This window comes from Capronia epimyces, assembly GCF_000585565.1.
Source record: "Capronia epimyces CBS 606.96 chromosome Unknown aczIQ-supercont1.1, whole genome shotgun sequence".
Classification (NCBI taxonomy): Eukaryota; Fungi; Ascomycota; class Eurotiomycetes; order Chaetothyriales; family Herpotrichiellaceae; genus Capronia; species Capronia epimyces.
This window is the reverse complement of record NW_006912904.1, coordinates 1153808-1170863: the sequence shown is the minus strand read 5'-3', so window position 1 is coordinate 1170863 and position 17056 is coordinate 1153808. Positions and strand designations below refer to the sequence as shown.

The 17056-nt window shown below is 52.2% G+C and overlaps 5 protein-coding genes across 5 annotated transcripts; 2 read left to right on the top strand and 3 right to left on the bottom strand.

Moving 5' to 3' along the window:
- Positions 1-276: 276 nt before the first annotated feature.
- Positions 277-1261, top strand: A1O3_00448 (uncharacterized protein; the record flags this gene model as incomplete). The annotated part of the gene is made up of 2 exons (XM_007730598.1): positions 277-354; positions 449-1261. The coding sequence occupies 2 exons, from the start codon at positions 277-279 to the stop codon at positions 1259-1261; spliced, it is 891 nt and encodes a 296-aa protein (XP_007728788.1).
- Positions 1262-2142: 881 nt separating this feature from the next.
- Positions 2143-3497, bottom strand: A1O3_00447 (farnesyl-diphosphate farnesyltransferase; the record flags this gene model as incomplete). Its single annotated transcript, XM_007730597.1, has 2 exons — positions 2143-3268; positions 3430-3497. The coding sequence occupies 2 exons, from the start codon at positions 3495-3497 to the stop codon at positions 2143-2145; spliced, it is 1194 nt and encodes a 397-aa protein (XP_007728787.1).
- A 1384-nt stretch (positions 3498-4881) lies between these two features.
- On the top strand, positions 4882-7864 carry A1O3_00446 (uncharacterized protein; the record flags this gene model as incomplete). Its single annotated transcript, XM_007730596.1, has 2 exons — positions 4882-5427; positions 5489-7864. 2 exons carry the CDS (start codon positions 4882-4884, stop codon positions 7862-7864), a joined length of 2922 nt encoding a protein of 973 aa, XP_007728786.1.
- A 4197-nt stretch (positions 7865-12061) lies between these two features.
- On the bottom strand, positions 12062-12760 carry A1O3_00445 (histone H2A.Z; the record flags this gene model as incomplete). The annotated part of the gene is made up of 3 exons (XM_007730595.1): positions 12062-12309; positions 12373-12442; positions 12659-12760. The coding sequence occupies 3 exons, from the start codon at positions 12758-12760 to the stop codon at positions 12062-12064; spliced, it is 420 nt and encodes a 139-aa protein (XP_007728785.1).
- A 1497-nt stretch (positions 12761-14257) lies between these two features.
- On the bottom strand, positions 14258-16202 carry A1O3_00444 (uncharacterized protein; the record flags this gene model as incomplete). The annotated part of the gene is made up of 3 exons (XM_007730594.1): positions 14258-15180; positions 15234-15756; positions 15813-16202. 3 exons carry the CDS (start codon positions 16200-16202, stop codon positions 14258-14260), a joined length of 1836 nt encoding a protein of 611 aa, XP_007728784.1.
- Between the last annotated feature and the right edge of the window lie 854 nt (positions 16203-17056).

Below are 17056 nucleotides of genomic sequence, written 5' to 3'. Positions count from 1 at the left end.
TCGGTTCGTTCGGTTCGCTGCGCCTGCGTGCGTGGAAAGTGAGCGGGACTTTTGTGTCGCTGGGAATAAAATTGATGATCCAAGAGAGAGTGATGAGAGTAACTTGACATTTTACTCGGCCTCTACAGACATCACTTCTATGCCATGCCATATTGTGGTTAGATGACAGAACTGAGCATTTCTCCCACACCATACTTTGTTCAACAACCCTGCTAAACCTCTCTCTTACACCGATTTCTGGTTGAACGGTACGACTGAGCAAAGCAGAACGCAAACATGGCGAGTCTCAGCACGCCTAGTGCCAGGCCTCAGCAGCCAGCAAAGCAAATGTCATCGCGATTGCTGAACATGAAGGTGAACCAATCCAAACCAGTCCTCTTTGACGACGAAACCACTTCTCCTCTCGCATCTTACCAGCTATCTATCAAGCTAATATCGCCTGGTGTAGTTCATGAAAAGAGCTGCTGCTGCTTCGCCCACATCTACTCCTACCGCTGCAACAACGCAGACACCGTCAAGCGAACCATTTGCGAAGCGCCGGCGTATTGAAAACACGGCCTCTTCTCCTTCAGCATCGAACCCCGCAACACCCTCTAGAGGCTCCGGTACACCGACTCTCACAGCTGAAACACAGTCCACCAGTCTCACACTCCCAAGAGAAGGGATAAGCACATTCAGTCGCGGAGACGGAGCAGATACAGAATGGGTCCTAGATTTGAAGATCCCGTTCTCTAACGGGCCGAGTTCCAGTTCCCATTCTCTAGCCAAACCACAAGCCAGTGGGGTGAATGGGTCTAGATTCTCGTCTCTCCATGAAGAAGAGCAGAATCCTAATGATGACAGTGAAGACGGTCCCGAGGACGAAGATATATGGACCAATCAACCCGTCGGTAGACAGACGTATGGATCTTTTAAACAAAAGCGAAAGACGGGGACAGTGCAGAAAAAGAATGAGGATGACAATGGCGACTTGAGTTCAGGATCAGAAAACCCCGATGCGGAGTCGGATTCGGATGGTTCAGATCACCACGCTACGCACCGCCGGACTCCTTCCCGCTTAAATAAAAAGAAATTCTCCAACGATGCGGATTCCGATGAAGAGATGCGTCTGGTTAGGAGGGCTATCGAGCAGAAGCACAGGACTATGCTCGGTACGGCAACCGCAGCACATGGCGGGGGCGGAATTGGTGGCCGAGGCCAGAAACGAGGACGAGAAGATGGAAATTACAAGAGCCGGAAGAAGTTGAGGCAGACGATATGAGACGATATGAGGCGACTTTGTTGACTCTATTGAGACCAGACTCATGATAAATTCAGTCGTTGTGGACTTTGATACCCATTTCGATTTAGCTTATCTGTTGATATCTCTGGGTTTCAAAGGCTCGGGTACATCAGTTACTTAGGACCGGCCGTGTTCCAACCGTTTGCCAGCTTCAATGATTCAGCTGGCCATCAGCGAGTTGGGTTAAATGCCGACTGGAGGCCAGTTGTAGAATATGCGAACCACCTACGATCAGTGAGCTGCTAGATGCTCTCTCGGACTTCATCCAGACCAAAACCATCGATGTCACGACGTCAGCTGGATAACCACAAAATGCCGCTGTCAGCGATCCCTCACCGTTCTCTGTCACCCTTAAGCCCTTACAGTCCTGGAGATCCTTCGAGCTCGGTAGGTGCCAGGCTTCTGGTTAAAAGGCAAGGGCTGGGAATGCCTAAGTTAGTGTCTAAGTTTGACACAAACAAGGATCTAGATCTAGGATCGTCACAGCCACCGAGGTGATGTTGTGTTCGTATGTATAGTATCAACGCTGTGGATAGGACGACGATGTCTTCCACAGTGCCATTCCACTGGTCAGGCAATACTAAAGAGGGCTTCTATAAGCCAGGCGGCTCCTACAACTAAGATGGAGATGACTGCTGAAATGGCAAATACTCGTCCAGCCGTGGCCGTCAACCTCTTTTCTTCGTTGAAGTCGACCTGATGCTGAACTTGCTCCTTCGCGACGCCCAAAGCCTCCCCCTTGCCCTTGGTATCGCTCTTGGCAAGTTCGATGCTCTGCAGTGCTAGAGCTTCAGCATATCTTTCAATCTAGAAAGAGACAGAGTCAGTGACTGGGCTGGTTAGAAACCACTGACCATTGATCAGACAGCGGCGAGTGTACGGCTGCGAGTACCGACCTGTTCGCATACAATGCTGATATTCATGGAATTAGGATCGTCGGGGTGATCCTCATTCTTTTGTTGAATTCGGCGGGCATAACGACCAAAGACCTCACACACGCTCTCAAGACCTTGGCTGGACCCGACCATCAGCTGGAGTGCATCTCCCTTTGATATTTTGACGTTTCTCTCCAAGACGGCGGGATTTCGGAAACACAAGTCCAGAGTGGCCATGGCCATGGACTGGGGAATGGCACAAAAGTTGAAGACGCTCTGCTCGCGCAAGGCTCCAAGGTACGACAGGCAGTCGGTGGCATGGCCCAGCGCATTCAAGACCATCTCGGAGCTGCAGCTGAGGGCACGCTCTCGATTCTCCGGTTTGCACAGGTCTCCAAAATCGTCGACGTGCTTGGACCAAATCTCCTTCGGCCAGAACCTCCGGCCGTCATCGTAATCTTCACGGATGTCGCGAATGATGTTGTTCTTCTGCAGGAAGAGACCCATGGATTTATACAGATGGAAGTGGTCCTGGTTGATCAAGCTCGTCTCAGCCAGCCCAGCCTCAAGGAACAGGCGCGTCAGAGCCTCGCCGACCACACCGGCCACATGCCAGCAATAGAGATCGTACTCATCGACAGTGTCGACACCGACAGGGCCGAAGGCAGCCTTTCGCGCGAAATCCGCCATCCCGTTCCCCATTTGGTCGGCAATGTCCTTGATGATCACTTGGTAGACGGGTTTCAGTTTCCTGAATTCGCCAATGACCTTGTCAAACTGCACCAACAGTTCGCGGTCTTTTTCCTCCACGCGGTTGCCGGTGAAGATCCAGCCGGGCCCGCTTTGGTCCAGACGATCTTTGAAGCCGCGAAGCAGCGGCTCTTTGGTCTCGAGCGGGATCGACGTGTCGTCTTCAATGGTGTCGAGGCCCCGCAGCACCAGGTAGAACACACACACGGGCATGAGTAGCTCCGGGTGTAGCTCCTTGACCACTGAGCTGAAGCTGCGACCGGTCTGGTCTAGGAACTCGAAGCAGACCATGGCCGAGGCCGACGCGTGCCTCAACACGCTGTTTCGCTCGTATATCTGGAGAGGACTGTGTTGGAGTTTCCTACCACGACGAATCATGAACGGTACACCGGTCAGCAAGCGTCGTCGGCATGTTTCTTCTGTGTTATCATTGTACTGATATAGTATCGGAAGAGACAGTATTCGTTGCAGTGTGTGTGTGTGTGTGTGTGTGTGTGTGTGTAGGAAGGAATTCATGCCTACCATTGAACCATTAACTTCAGCTGATCCGGACGACGGGCGAAATAGACAATGTCTGATGCGAGGCCCATGGCGGCAGATATAAGCAGGATAAGATGACACCAGACCTCATCAGAAGACTGAAATCAGGACGAAACTTGGGTTCACAACATGAGGGCGAGTATGAGTATGAGTATGAGTATGAGTATGAGTATGAGTATGAGTCTGCGTCTCCGTCCTGGTCACATCCAAATAGCCAGGCTGAACTGGATATATATACCAGAAATACTCTTTAAAGCAAGAAGGAAGAGTACGAGTATCGTCGGACCGAGTCCCAATCAACCAAGCAGCCAGCCAGTCACTCAGTACCGAAACAACCCCCATCCCATTCCATTCCTCGGGAAGTATACTGTACTGCAATATGACTGAAACCTTATGTTGTTGGTACAGTCCCTACCTACCTAGTAAGGTCGTGCACGGAACGGGTAGAGGCTGCCTCCAGTGGCCAGAGACGGAGCCGGAGCCGGAGCCGGAGCCGGAGCCAGATGGACCTCTCCCACTGTGAGTGTATAGGAGCAGATCCTAGATCCTTCACCTGGGGCAGGGGACACATAAGATAGATAGATAGATGGCGTGTCACGGAAACTCGAACTCGATGGTCCGGGCGCCCGGGGTCGGGTCGGGGTGGGATGGGAGCAGATGAGATGGCTCGAATCGACGCAAATACAGTACGGTGTATTATGCTCAGTTGCGTCCAGCATTCGGTAGCTGAGCGCATTAGACACCAGCTGATCGTGCCGAGTAGATTCTCCGTACGGAGAAAGGCCTCGGTCTCTGAGATTAGTATTGATCGAAGTCGCTCTGTCCTCTGTCCTTCTCTCTAACAAGGACGTCTTAACGCTTGGCCTTCTAGACGAAAATCTCTCCACTCTCCACTCTCCACTCTCGCGACCTGCCTGGTGGGATGCGGAACGTGATGCGGGAACGAATTCTGACTGCAACTGCGACCGTCTCTGCCCTTGCCACTGCCCACGACGCGGCGCGGACGGGGATCTAACATCTAAGCCAATCATGCAGTGCGGCACAAGACACCAGGACTCCTGTAGGGTCAAGGGTCGCCAAACTCTACAGGGACAGCGAGGAGGGTTGAATACGGGTCATAACAGACATTGAAAGACCTACCTGTTCCTACTACCTAGCAGGTATCATCTTGACAGACGAGGGGCTTATGCTATCTATAGGTAGGCACTGTCGGCTCTTCTGTCGTACTGGAACATACGTGTATCACGCCAATCACATCTAGACCGGCACGAGATCAGGCAGCAAAGCACTAACTACCCTGTACCCTGTACCCTGTAGGCGGCGGGGTACCAGTAAGTACTGTATGAACGACAGTGGCCATGGCTCGACAGCACACAGGAAGTCAACTGCACCTCAACCCCAGGCTGTTTCGACCTGACCTCAACTCGGTCCTCAATGGCGTCAACAAAGACGATATCGTGCAAGTTCTTTCCACAAGGACTGTGCAGGAACGGGGAGTCTTGCAAGTTCAACCATGAACGGAACACAGGCACTCAAAACCTCGTCCAGCACTCTCCTCCCTTTGGCGCCACCGACAGACTCGGCCTCAATCCTACAGTTGCTATTGCTACTCCTATCGATCACAAAGGGAAAGCCAACTATACTCCCATCTGCACCTTCTTCGTACGAGGGTTGTGTACCAAAGGCAATCAATGCTGGTACCGTCATCCTTCGGATCCTGATGGTCCTGTGCTACCGCGATTAGTCAATCCGGACGCGATCACCCACGACACAGGTCTAAGCCAGCAATGTGAGAGTGAGAGCTATCCTCATCCTCATCCTCATGCAATACCAGACTCTCGTGCAACAGTCCCCTGCAAATTCCTTTCAAGGTCCGGCGGTTGTCGAAATAGTTCATGTCCGTACCTCCACACCCTAGACGGTGACGAGGTTGAACAGGCCAGCTCCGGCAACCAACATGTCGAGGTCACCGAAGACGAGGTAACCCCCACCTCTCTATCTTCTGTGTAGTAAGTACTTTTCTAATATCAACATTGCACAGGACCAAGAACGCAAAGATAATTTTACTCGAGACCTCTCCGGGGCCCTGGTCTCCTTCGACCATGTCGGCCAGATCGTCAAAGTTTCTCTTCCAACGGACTTCTCTATTGCATGCATTACAGGTCTTGCGCAAGAAACCACACCTCAAATGGTTGTCGAGATTCTTCGTGGCTTAGACTTCAACGTAAATGTCGACTTCGTTCGTATCCTTGGGCATACGGCGTCGGAGGGGACCAAGGCCACGGTGAAAGCGGAAGACCCCTTGTTTGCGAACAATCTGAGCGCCAGACTTGAGAAGCTGATGCCGGCCCTCAGTGCTGTGTCGATCCCGATTGATAGCAGACGGTCGAATTGCCGAAAAGTCTACATCTCCTGGCACAAGACTTCTCGAAGTGTTTGGATGAACTTCGGCAACGCCGAGATAGCGAACAGGGTTGCACAGAAATTCCTCGAAGGCAGGTACAAATGTCTAGGTCAGTCTGTCAAATGCTCTGTTGCTGTTGGACCGCGAACTGCATATTCCTCCGGGCGACGTCGCTTTTCCCATAACCCGGTGGCTTACACTATTACATTGAGCGATGTGCCTGGACATGCGACCCGCGACGATGTTGAAAAGGCCATCAAAGCCATCCACGATAAACCACGGCACATTGAAATGGGAGACGTTAGCTACAGCACTTCTGATGCTGAAGTCAGCGTGGAAGTTCGGTCGCGCCTCGAAGATCACGGCCAACTCGAGAGTTTCTATCTCGCGCCCGAGTCCGCATCCAAAGGCAAAGGCAAGCGAGTGAAGGCTGCAGCGTGGTTCCGAGAAGAAGCGGACGCCCGATCAGCATGCTCGCTGAACAGCAAACGATTAGATATCATCGGAGGAGGGAAATTGACCGTGACACTGGTGCAGTCCGCCAAGGTCAAAGTGCAAACGACCATCTACTTGGCCTCGAAGAGCAGGATCGACCAGGAAAAGAAGATCTGGCAGGAACGGCATTTAGCGTTCCATGTTTACTCGAATCCTTCACAAGGATACACGATGTTGAAAGTCGAGGGGGACAATGCCACTGAAGTGGCGCGCGCTCGCAAAACACTCGATGAGATTTCCAGTGGAATTGTCCTTACCGAGGGTGAGCGTGAAGATGCAGTTTGGACTTCAGCCCTCCACAACAATGGAAGTGCGTACCAGAAGCTCAAGATGATAGAGAAGAAACTCGACATAGTGATCCACCGGGACAAGTCGAGGCGTCAGCTCCGATTTCACGGACCGCGGGAGAAATTCCAGCAGGCTGTGGGCCAGGTGACTGAAATGCTCAAAGAAGAAGAAAGATCAAGATCACCTACGAGCGGCCTATATGAGATGGTTCTCAACGACGACCAATTCTCCTGGATGATTCATGATGGCTTCAAGAACATTGAACGAGTCTTGGGGAAGAATGTGGCCATTTTCAACGTGGTGACGAGGAGCCTTGCCGTCAGTGGCACACGGCAACAATATGAAACAGCCTTGGCGATGATGAACGGCAACTTGAACAAGAAAGATAGTGATGGTGATGGTGATGGTGATGCTCTTGATCTTCAATCCATCTCGCTCTCGGTGTCGGGGCCGGTGCCGGAAGGAGACTGTCCGATCTGCTTCTGCGAAGCAGACAACCCTATCCAGACCTCATGCAAGCATACATATTGCCTCGAATGCTTCGAAGACTGCTGCAAATCCGCCGCATCGACCAGTAAGGACAAAAACGGCTTTCAAGTCAAGTGCCAAGGTGATGAAGGCACTTGCCCGACAATCTTCACTCTCCGAGAACTACAAGACCATCTACCGTCATCCGTCTTCGAAACGGTGCTCCAGTCCTCTTTCGAAGAGTACATCCAACGTCACCCGGAGGCCTTTCACTACTGCCCGACTCCAGATTGCGGGTATGTGTATCGATGTAGTGGCCCTGACACCAGCAACATCACTACCAGCAACACCACTGCCATTGCTGCCTCCAGCTCGACGCAGAATCAGAACCAGAGCCAGAACCAGAGCCAGAAGCACAACCAGACCCAGAAGCCTTACAGCTGCCCAAGCTGCTTCGAGCCCATATGCACCTCGTGTCACGCCCGACACGGAAATTACACATGTGCCGAATACAAGGACATTGCATCCGGTGGCTACGAGGCACTACAGAGGCTGAAGCGAGAACTCAACATCAAAGACTGTCCGAAATGCACCACGCCGATGGAGAAGACAGAGGGATGCAACCATATGACTTGCGGCGGCTGCAAGGCCCACATCTGTTGGGTGTGTTTGGCGGTCTTCGACCAGAGCGGACCTTGCTATGACCATATGAACAAAGAGCATGGTGGAATAGGGCTTGGGCTTGGACGCCTGGCGTGGTAGCTACCACAGACACAGGCAGACGTGTTACCTCGAATACTGTATACCGTACACATATGTACACAACTGAGGCTCTACATCCAGCTGACGCTCCCTCTAGCCGACGCTCCCTCTAGCTGAGGCCCTCTAGATGACGCTCTGCCTCCAGCTAAGGCTCTCCCTCTAGCTGACGCTCTCTAGCTGACGCTCTCCCTCCAGATGACGCTCCCTCCACCTCCGATGGAGAAAGCGCCATACAATCAAAGGCAACGTAATGTTTGAACACAGTCAGTACCTTCACCGCTTTGGCCAGGCAGGGCAGGGTATGTAACCTTGGTCATTGACAATATTATGGTCTAGTATATATATGTATGTATGTATGTATGTATGTATACAAACAACCATCTGACGACTCAAGAATTCGACAAGAAAACCGTTGGCCATACCGCATATCATACTGTATGGTAGAAAGTACCACGACATACCTACTACCTACTACACATCACCTATTAGAAGTTGCTGGCTTGACTCATGAAGAGCTACAGTGGCTCCTCATCGATTGCCCTAATATGTCTCTGAGCCTGCCACAGCTCTAGATTCCAATCATTGGCGCGGAATAGTATGTAAATTGTGAAGTCATAACTGAAAACGTACAGACTCTATATCGCTATAAATAGTGGTGGTAGATATGTATCTCGTTAGTTATAAATAGTGGAAGGACCTACCTACCTACGCGCACAACTCACACAAGTCATTTCGAGCCCGTACTGTGTTGGGCCGTATCCAATGTACAGCTAAATACGGACTATGTATGTATGTCTGTCATACTACCTCAAGCCTACACAAGTAGGTAGGTATCAATCATCTTATACTACCTTAAGCTTATGTACATGCCTTAACTATCAACCATCTCATCCCTTCAACTCCCGTATTCCATCCATAACCACCTTGTCTGCTCCGCGGCTCTTCGCTGGGCGTGCGCCATTTCGCGCATCTCGGCGCTGAGGCTGTTGGCCTCGTAGTTGTATCTGTTTTTGTTTCTGCTTCTGCTTCTGCCTCTGGCTCTGACTCTGTTTCTGTTTCTGCTTCTGGCTCTAGCTCCGTTCCTGCTTTTACTTTTACTTCTGCTTCTGCGTTCATGTCCGTGCCTATGTCTGCGTTTGTGGTCGCGTTTGTGGCCGCGATCGTGATCGTGATCGTGATCCCGATAATAGTCGGGGCCATAGTCGGAGCCGTGGCCATGGCCGTGGCCGTGGTACAAATAGTCGTCGTCGTCGTAATCGAGGTAATCGAGGCGGCAGTCTGGGCCATATTCATAGTCAGAGTGGTAGTCTTCCGACCATGACTGTGTCCGTGGCCGTGATCGTGATCGTGATCTAGACCTGGCTCTCCTTCGTCTTCGTCTTCTTCTGTGTCTGCTTCTGCTTCTACTTCTGCTTCTGCTCCTTCCCCTGCTGCTGTCGCTACTCCTGCTTCTAGAATCCCTCTCGCGTGCACACTCCTCACAGACCTGCGGCACGTCCCCATGCACGCATGCCTTAATCCCACGCGGGTCGCCTATGTCATAGTAGATGTTAGGGTCTCCCTCGTGCTCCCCTGGTCGACGTTCAAGGTTGAGGCACATTCCGTTTTGTCCGCGTCCGCGTCCGCGTGGGTATACGTAATCATCTCGGTCGCGATCGCGGTCACGGTCATGGTTTCGATGCGGGCTGATGCCGGCGAAGAGGGCGTCAAAGGCACGATCTTCGTCTCTGCGTCTGTCTCGGCCTCTGTCTCGGCTTCTGTCTCGGCTTCTCCTTCACCAATGTACTCGTTAGTCATCACTAGACACAGTCATCACCTTGAGTGTCATCTTAGCCCAGAACACTCCCTCGTGCAGCCAGACCCCAACACTTTGGTCGCTTAGTCCTGGTATTTATCCAGCTTCGTGTTCTTCACTCATAAGTAACCGTTGTCCGAGGCGGTGGTACAACATCCCCACCGTCAAGGTGGGAAAATAGAATCAACCTTACCTGTGTCGCCTATCTCGCCTATCTCGATATCGACTTCGACCTCGGCTGCCTCCTCTCGTCGATCCTGAGAATCTTACCAAATGTCCTTTCGAGTTCGGGGTGCGGGATGGAGTATTTTTTGACTTTGCCCTACCTTTATGATGACGATGACGGTGGTGGTGGTGGTGATAATGATCACGATCACGATCATGGCCATGGCCATGACGGTCGTGGTGGCCGTGACCTTGTCTCTGCTCGTCTTTGTCGGGCGTGACCCAGTGAATCCTCCCTGTGGCATCAATCCAGGCTCTTTTCCTTGCCGGGGATCGAGCCATTCTGACAAGTTGAAGCTAGTGCTCATGGAAGTGGATGTAGAGAACTGATTGAGGTAGGCCCAGGATGTGTATAGATATGTGTGGGCGTGGACGTGGATGTTGAGATGAGTATCGGTGCGTTTGGACACCATAAACTCGTCCTCAATCGATCATGGGGTCCTGATTACCGATCCGAATGGGGTTGTGTAAGAACCAATCTTGCCGACCACGCATATGGCTATTTGGGGCTTAAGTTTAATATCTCGAAGGGCCGTAGATCAAAAGACTGCCTGACCCTCGATCGCTTCCTCCGTGCGTTTCTTCTTCAGCTCGATCTTGGTCATTTCCCACGCCAATTCACCAACAGTAGGCTGACGTAGTACAAGAGCATCTGGCACCGCCCGACGCTGAGCTCGCAAGTCGATCACCAGAGACTCATATGGCCAGTGGCAGTATGTTTCTGGTCACACAGGTCCTTTTATTGCCCGACGAGGCGGTCTCCATGTGATGGACTGACCGTCCTCAGGCACTGGTGTTGGAGATTGCCAATAGGAGGATTGATATGACTGACACAGTGAGCCGAAGAATCAAGGAACAGGATGATTCCCAGAGGGTGGCGTTAGTTTTCAAGGCGCAGGATCAGCCAACAAGACAATTCCCACAAGGGTGTTTCTCACACAGCCGGAGAATCAACCAACAAAGATAATTTCCACAACGCTGCGTTTTCTTTCTCAAGGCGAAGCTGGTGCCAGACGCGTCGGCTGGCCGGCTGCATCGTCCACATCAAGATGGAGGTGCAAGCCAGGAAGTTGAAGTCCGATTGCACTAATTAACGACATCCAAACCCTTCAAGCGGTGTCAAACACTCAACTGGATTAACCAGGACAAGTTTGTCTCACACAAGATTTCCACCGCTAGAAGCGCCTCCCCTTCCCTCCGTAGTCTGCCGACACCGACACCGACAGGATGAGAGTGGCCAGATAGCGAATCGGTGCAGGTCCATATTGCCCTGCCATCGTCCAGCAGAAGACGCAGAACAGCTGGGAAGTATTCCGGAAGTATCACAACCAGACCGTCCAAGACACGAGGGTCGGCCAGTGCCAATGTCAAACCTCCAGAATTCGTCCAGAGGTGGCAGCCAGAGACCGATACGGCATGACTCCAAGGGCGACCACAACTACCCAGGAAGACTGGGCTCGCCGTGGAAGGCAAACAAATCACGTAACTCAGCCAAACACACTGGTCCGACTGGCTAGGCAGCGGAAGCGTCCAACAATCAGGAGTTTGACGAAGGACAAGGGGAGCCGCGTCAAGGCGATTGGCGATTGTTTCCATGTCAAAATAGGAGGTCAAACAAACGGGACTTACTACTATCATGGGCGGGAAAGGCCACGAATCAAAGACCACAGGAAGTCATGTAACACAGTACGCTGGACTGGATCAAATACCCTGTTCAAGCCTACTCTGTATGTTTGCGGAGGATGCCCGGGCACATACAGCAAGAACGAAGGGAAACAGAGAGAGCTAGGCAGCAACCCGGGTCATTTTGAAATATAGCTGCCTGGGACGATGGAGGTCACACCTGTCAGATTGACGCCTATGATGAATTAGAGATGGGGCGAAACTCTCGGGAGAATGCCATTCTGAACAGAGGAAAGAGGAAGCGAGGGTGTTAAGGTCAAAGGCAAAACAAAAGCAGATATTCCTCCCGACCAAAAACCATTCCGAAAGTATAGAAAGAATGCAATAGCAACCACGTGTGAATCCCTATGAATCTCCTGGGAAATGTCCTTCATCGTACACTCATCGCAAAGCCCCCACCTTCAACGCCACAATTCCCTCCGGTATGCCCTTGGGACGCCGGTTCCAGGGATATCCAGTGCAACAGGGTCTGTATGTCCGGTCTAGAGGATGAATCATGCATCTGCCTTGCTCTTCTTCTTCTGCTCGACCTTCAAGAGCAGCGCCCTGTTGATGTGAGGGAGCACACCACCGAATGCGATTGTTGCCCGGATCAAGGTATCCAACTCTTCATCGCCACGAATGGCAAGTTGAAGGTGTCGAGGGGTGATTCGTTTGACCTTGAGATCCTTAGCGGCGTTGCCGGCCAATTCCAACACTTCGGCGGTCAAGTACTCGAGAACGGCGGTGACGTAGACGGCCGCTATTGGGAGAAATCTCATCAGTATCTACCTCACTACGAATCAGACAATGGCAGCCTGCATACCTTTGGCACCAACTCGCATCTTGTTCTGAGTGTTGTTCTTGAGGAAACGCTTGACTCGACCACAGGGGAACTGCCGGAAATTATCGCGTTAGAATCTCAAGCACGGAAAGAGAATGGTTGTGATGACGCTGAATAGGCTGCGCCGCACCAGAGACCAGCTGCAGCCTGGAGATAATCATCATCGCGGTAGAGAAGGCGGAGAGCCACAAGGAGACGGATAGGAACGACGCGACAAAGTACGCGTCCATTATGTCCTTCAACAAGCTGGAGTGCATGATCAGCTTACCTGCAAGCCAGCCTTCGCACTGTGCGACTTTTGACTCTTTGCTGTGGAATCCTTCGCGCCAGAGGCCTTCCCGCCAATGCTTTTGCCTTTGCCTCCAGCCATGATAAGATGTGTGCGCGTAGATGACAGTGGAACACCGGCTTGGTAATGCGACAAGAGAGGGTTGGGTGGTGGTAGCTGATGGAACCGTCGGCGGACGCGTCGGGATGTTGATAGAGAGGGTATGGGTGCGAAAAGTGAGTAAGGTAAGGTAAGATCAAGGTGGGTGGCAGGGAAAAGAAGGCGCAGATCGTAAGGGAAAACACCGCAGATACCGCCCTAGCCGTCTTGGGCACTAGCTGCCTTGGCATATCTGGAGGCCTCCTCGATAGCTTCAACGGCCGGGCTGGGACTGGACATCAGGTCGGCCTCAGGCACGGACGCTGTGCTGCGACGAGGTCCCAGGTGTGATTGCGGGATGCCCAGTGGTAGTCACTTTTACCGTGGGACGTCGGAGAAGGGATATCATGAAGAAATTGGATACCCGTCCCCCAGCGCACGGGAGTGTGCTCTGAACAGTGAAGCCCACTCCCTAGAGCTGCAGACGCCTGCCATCTGCCAGCGCATTGTCCTACCGGGAGACAGAATGGTTGTCTGTTGACATATGCACAGACAGATATTCGTCTGTCTGGGAAAAGATGAAATGCTCTCTCGACCGGGTCGGCCTCACCATCCCACATGAGAAAAGCAATCAGGAGTGTGGTGAGGAATCAAACACAACCAGCCAAAGGTCGGAAGAGCTTGGCGCTTATGTCAGCATATTCTCTCTGCACCACCATGCACCATCTGCACCGTCTCTACTAGTCCGTGCTAGGTGCGTGCCATCCGTTGGTACCTACGAGTACGGAGTACATACAAGAGGTACCTCACAGTAGTGTATACCGTATCTTACCTAAGGTACTCTGTACTCCGTGCACAGTAGGTACTCTATAATGGGGAAATACGTTATCAAAGCACATAGCTGACCCCCTGACTCCTACTAGTATTAAACATCCCAGGAATCAAGATGGACAGGACACCCTCTCTAAAGACAACATATATCTTGGTATTACGTGCAGTTCCCTCCGGGGCACTGCCAATGATTAGAGCGAGTGTGTCTCATACATCAACGCCAGTCCACAATAACCATCAAGATGGGAGACTGGCTTCATCACCATATCAAATGCACACAATAGATGATAGCAGAGCAAGCAACAAACACAACACAACCATATCTCTTGACCGTGGTGTCCAGTCGACGTCGTGGTCATCGTTGGCAGCAATACCAGGATACACGGCCGTCTCGGACTTCAAAGTGCAAAGTGTACAAACCAGAATCAATCGTTCTTCTTGGGACTTCGTAATAACTGCAGGAATTATGCTGCAACCCGCACCACGTAGCCTGTCATGTCGTTACAACATCTTTTTCTGTAGTCCAATCATGCAGTCGTGTAGCTGCCCTATGCGTCTAACTTTTTGTTTCCAGGTAAGGGGGCTGATCGTCTCATTCGTGGTTCATTGAATCGTCATTGCTCTGCAAGAGCGTCATCAAAGGGGGGAGGAGGGTATCCGGTCTTTCTCTCATTCGGCGATTGCTGATGCCGCGGCTCTTAATTCGTCGCTGCCCCGTCCATTCTGTCGGCGAAATCCAATGGTGTTGTTGGAACCAGGTCCCCGAGCTTGGCGCATTGGGTTGGCGTTCTGAGCGGAATTCTCAGGCCCAATGCTGACCGTTCTTTTACTGCCAATGGGGGCGGCGGGTTGGTATGTAGTCGAGTTGTCGTTCCATTCTGCTCCGTTTCTGAAAAAGCTGCGTTGACGCCGAGGGCTGGTTTGAGAACCGGCGTTGTTACCCATGGAAAGGTTCGAAAAGGAGGAAATCAGGAACGGTTCATCTCTGTTCGCGGTGGAAGCAGAAGGCACGGCGGTGGGGGTCAAGGTCGGAGTACTAGAGCCTGCTGTGTCATTGAGGGCTTGGAGACGTGCGCCGTTGGTTTGCAGAGCTGCCGGGAAGCTGGCCGACGAAGGAACCGGCGAAGGACTCCAGGACCGCAGGTCGGCGAAGGACTTTGCATTGCGAAGGTTGCTGTCAGTTGCACGGCCGAAAGCATTGGAATCCATCACATCTAATAGACCGACGGAAGATTGACCTCGCAAGGTGTTGAACTGCGGACCATCATAGTGTCTTCCCCCGTCACTGAAGTCGGCCGTAGAAGACCTGCCTAGAGTCTGGCGCAGGCCGTCGTTTGAAACGAAGCCTCCTGCCAGAGTTGGCGGACTCACGTTGGTGCCAGGGGCAGGTCGATGGATGTGAACTTGTCTCTGATCCCCAGTACCACGGGAGGTGTGCATCAAACCCATATGGTGTGCGAGGGTGTGTACGACGCGGCGGTGGGGCGGCTCCAGGGTCGGCGGGAAGATGAGAACTTCACGGGTAGGGTCGCGCTTGAACAGGGTCATTTCGGTGTAAAACTCGAGTGTTTTTGGGTCGTTCATGTCTACATCTAATGTCCACGTTAGTGTTCCTCTTGGAGGGTTCAGGGATAGTCGGACTAACCAGGTTTGGAACCGCGGTGTGACAACGGTGAAGGAGTGTTCCGCGAGATTGACGACATCGAAACTTGATTGTGAAGTTGTGACTGCGGCAGAGGTCGATGTTGCTCTTCGAGTTGGCCACGGCGCTCACGCTTTTCTCTCTCAATCCGCTCTCGCTCGGCAAGAGGAAGCATCTTCTTGTATTCGACACGCAACTTCCGACCACTGAGATCCATGTGGTTGAGCGCTTGAATGACCTGTTCCGTCTCTTGCGGCGACGTGAAGTTGGCAAAAGCAAGGCCACGGAAAACCCCGTTATCAAAGTGGTAGTTAAACGCATACGGCAATGGCAAGCTCATGTCGACCATTAGTTGGACAAGCTGCTCCTTCTTTACGGCAAAGGGAATGTTTTTAATGACAATTGCTGTCGGTATCAATTCGTCATCGTCATCGTGCTGGTCGTTCCGGCCTTGAAATCCTGACCGATGGCCGACAATCGTGGAGTGCTGCTGTTGCATCTGAGCAGGGGGTTGGTCGACCCAAAGCTGTCGTACACATTAGTACCATGACGAGGGGGCGATCAGTCGACTCGAGCACTCACGTTTGAAAGGCCCACGCGACCCCGACTTGGTTTCACGCTTCGCGATGGTCCGTAGTTGTTCGTATTCTGCGGCATTCCGCCCATACCACCTCCAAAGGACTGCGGATGAGGTCCGCCATTCGAACTCCAAGTTTGTGCGGCGCCTGCATCATATGGAAAGTGGACGTTTGCGACGCCATGATTCTGCATTGGGCCACCGAATCCATCTCGAACATTATCGAAGCGCATTGTCGGCAAGGAACCTTCATTCCCAAACATTGATGGTCCCATGTTTCCGTAACCGTCGTTCCTGGCGTTCGGGCGACTTAGTTGCGCGTTCCGAAAGGCTCTCGGCGAGGTGCCGGAGAGATCGTCGTAAAAGGCATCAGAGGCGTTTGAAAAAGTTGCCATGTTGAACCAGATTTCCCTGAGGCGGTAGTCTTCCCCCTTCTGCTCACAGCAATACTTTGCGACAAGTTTCTTTGAGGTCTGTAACAAACTATATATCACTATTTCCTAGACTGCGTCTGACTCCTTACAGGGGACAGAGCAACAGGACGGCCGAGTTAAGGCGACGTTGAGGAGTGATAAATGGGAATTTGGCTCGGATTTCGAAGGGACTCAAAAAAGCGCAGGGACCACCAGCGTCGACGAGTCGCAAAAAATGGCTGCGGCGCGAGTATGTTGACCCGCAGAACTAAGATGGATTGAGTCTCACGGGAGAGAATTCAGGTTGCCGATAGGATAGATTTGAGCAGGTGGAAGGCGAAGACAGTAGGTTGAATTGAGGAGGATTTATAGCCAGGCTGCGTCGAGTCGAAGTTTCGGCCGGACACAGGAGGAAAAGGGACGATGGACGAGTTGAGACTTGGGAGCAATGGTCTAGCCCTAAAAGCGAGGCATATTAAGGACAGACGGGGCGATGGAGACGCGAGTAGAAAGGTGCCAGTTGCAAGCAAATAAAGCCACGCAACTGCGACTTTGTGTGGAATTGGCGAAATAGCTGTCGAGTTGAAAAGATGAGTTTGAAGGAGTTTTGGGATGTTTGTGAACAAAGAAATTAGGCCATGGACACTGGAGAGACTAGACGAGGTGAGGGCGGACTAGAGGGTGCGTGGCCCGTCTACCTTTAGTCCTCCTTAGGCCGTGGGCGGGCGCCCTTTGCCGGCTACCATTCTTGTCTGAGCGCCCAGAGTCACAAAATTTCCCGGGCGCGCCAGGGGGGCTTATCCAACTGGGCCACTAACCCTAGGTGATGCTTAGCG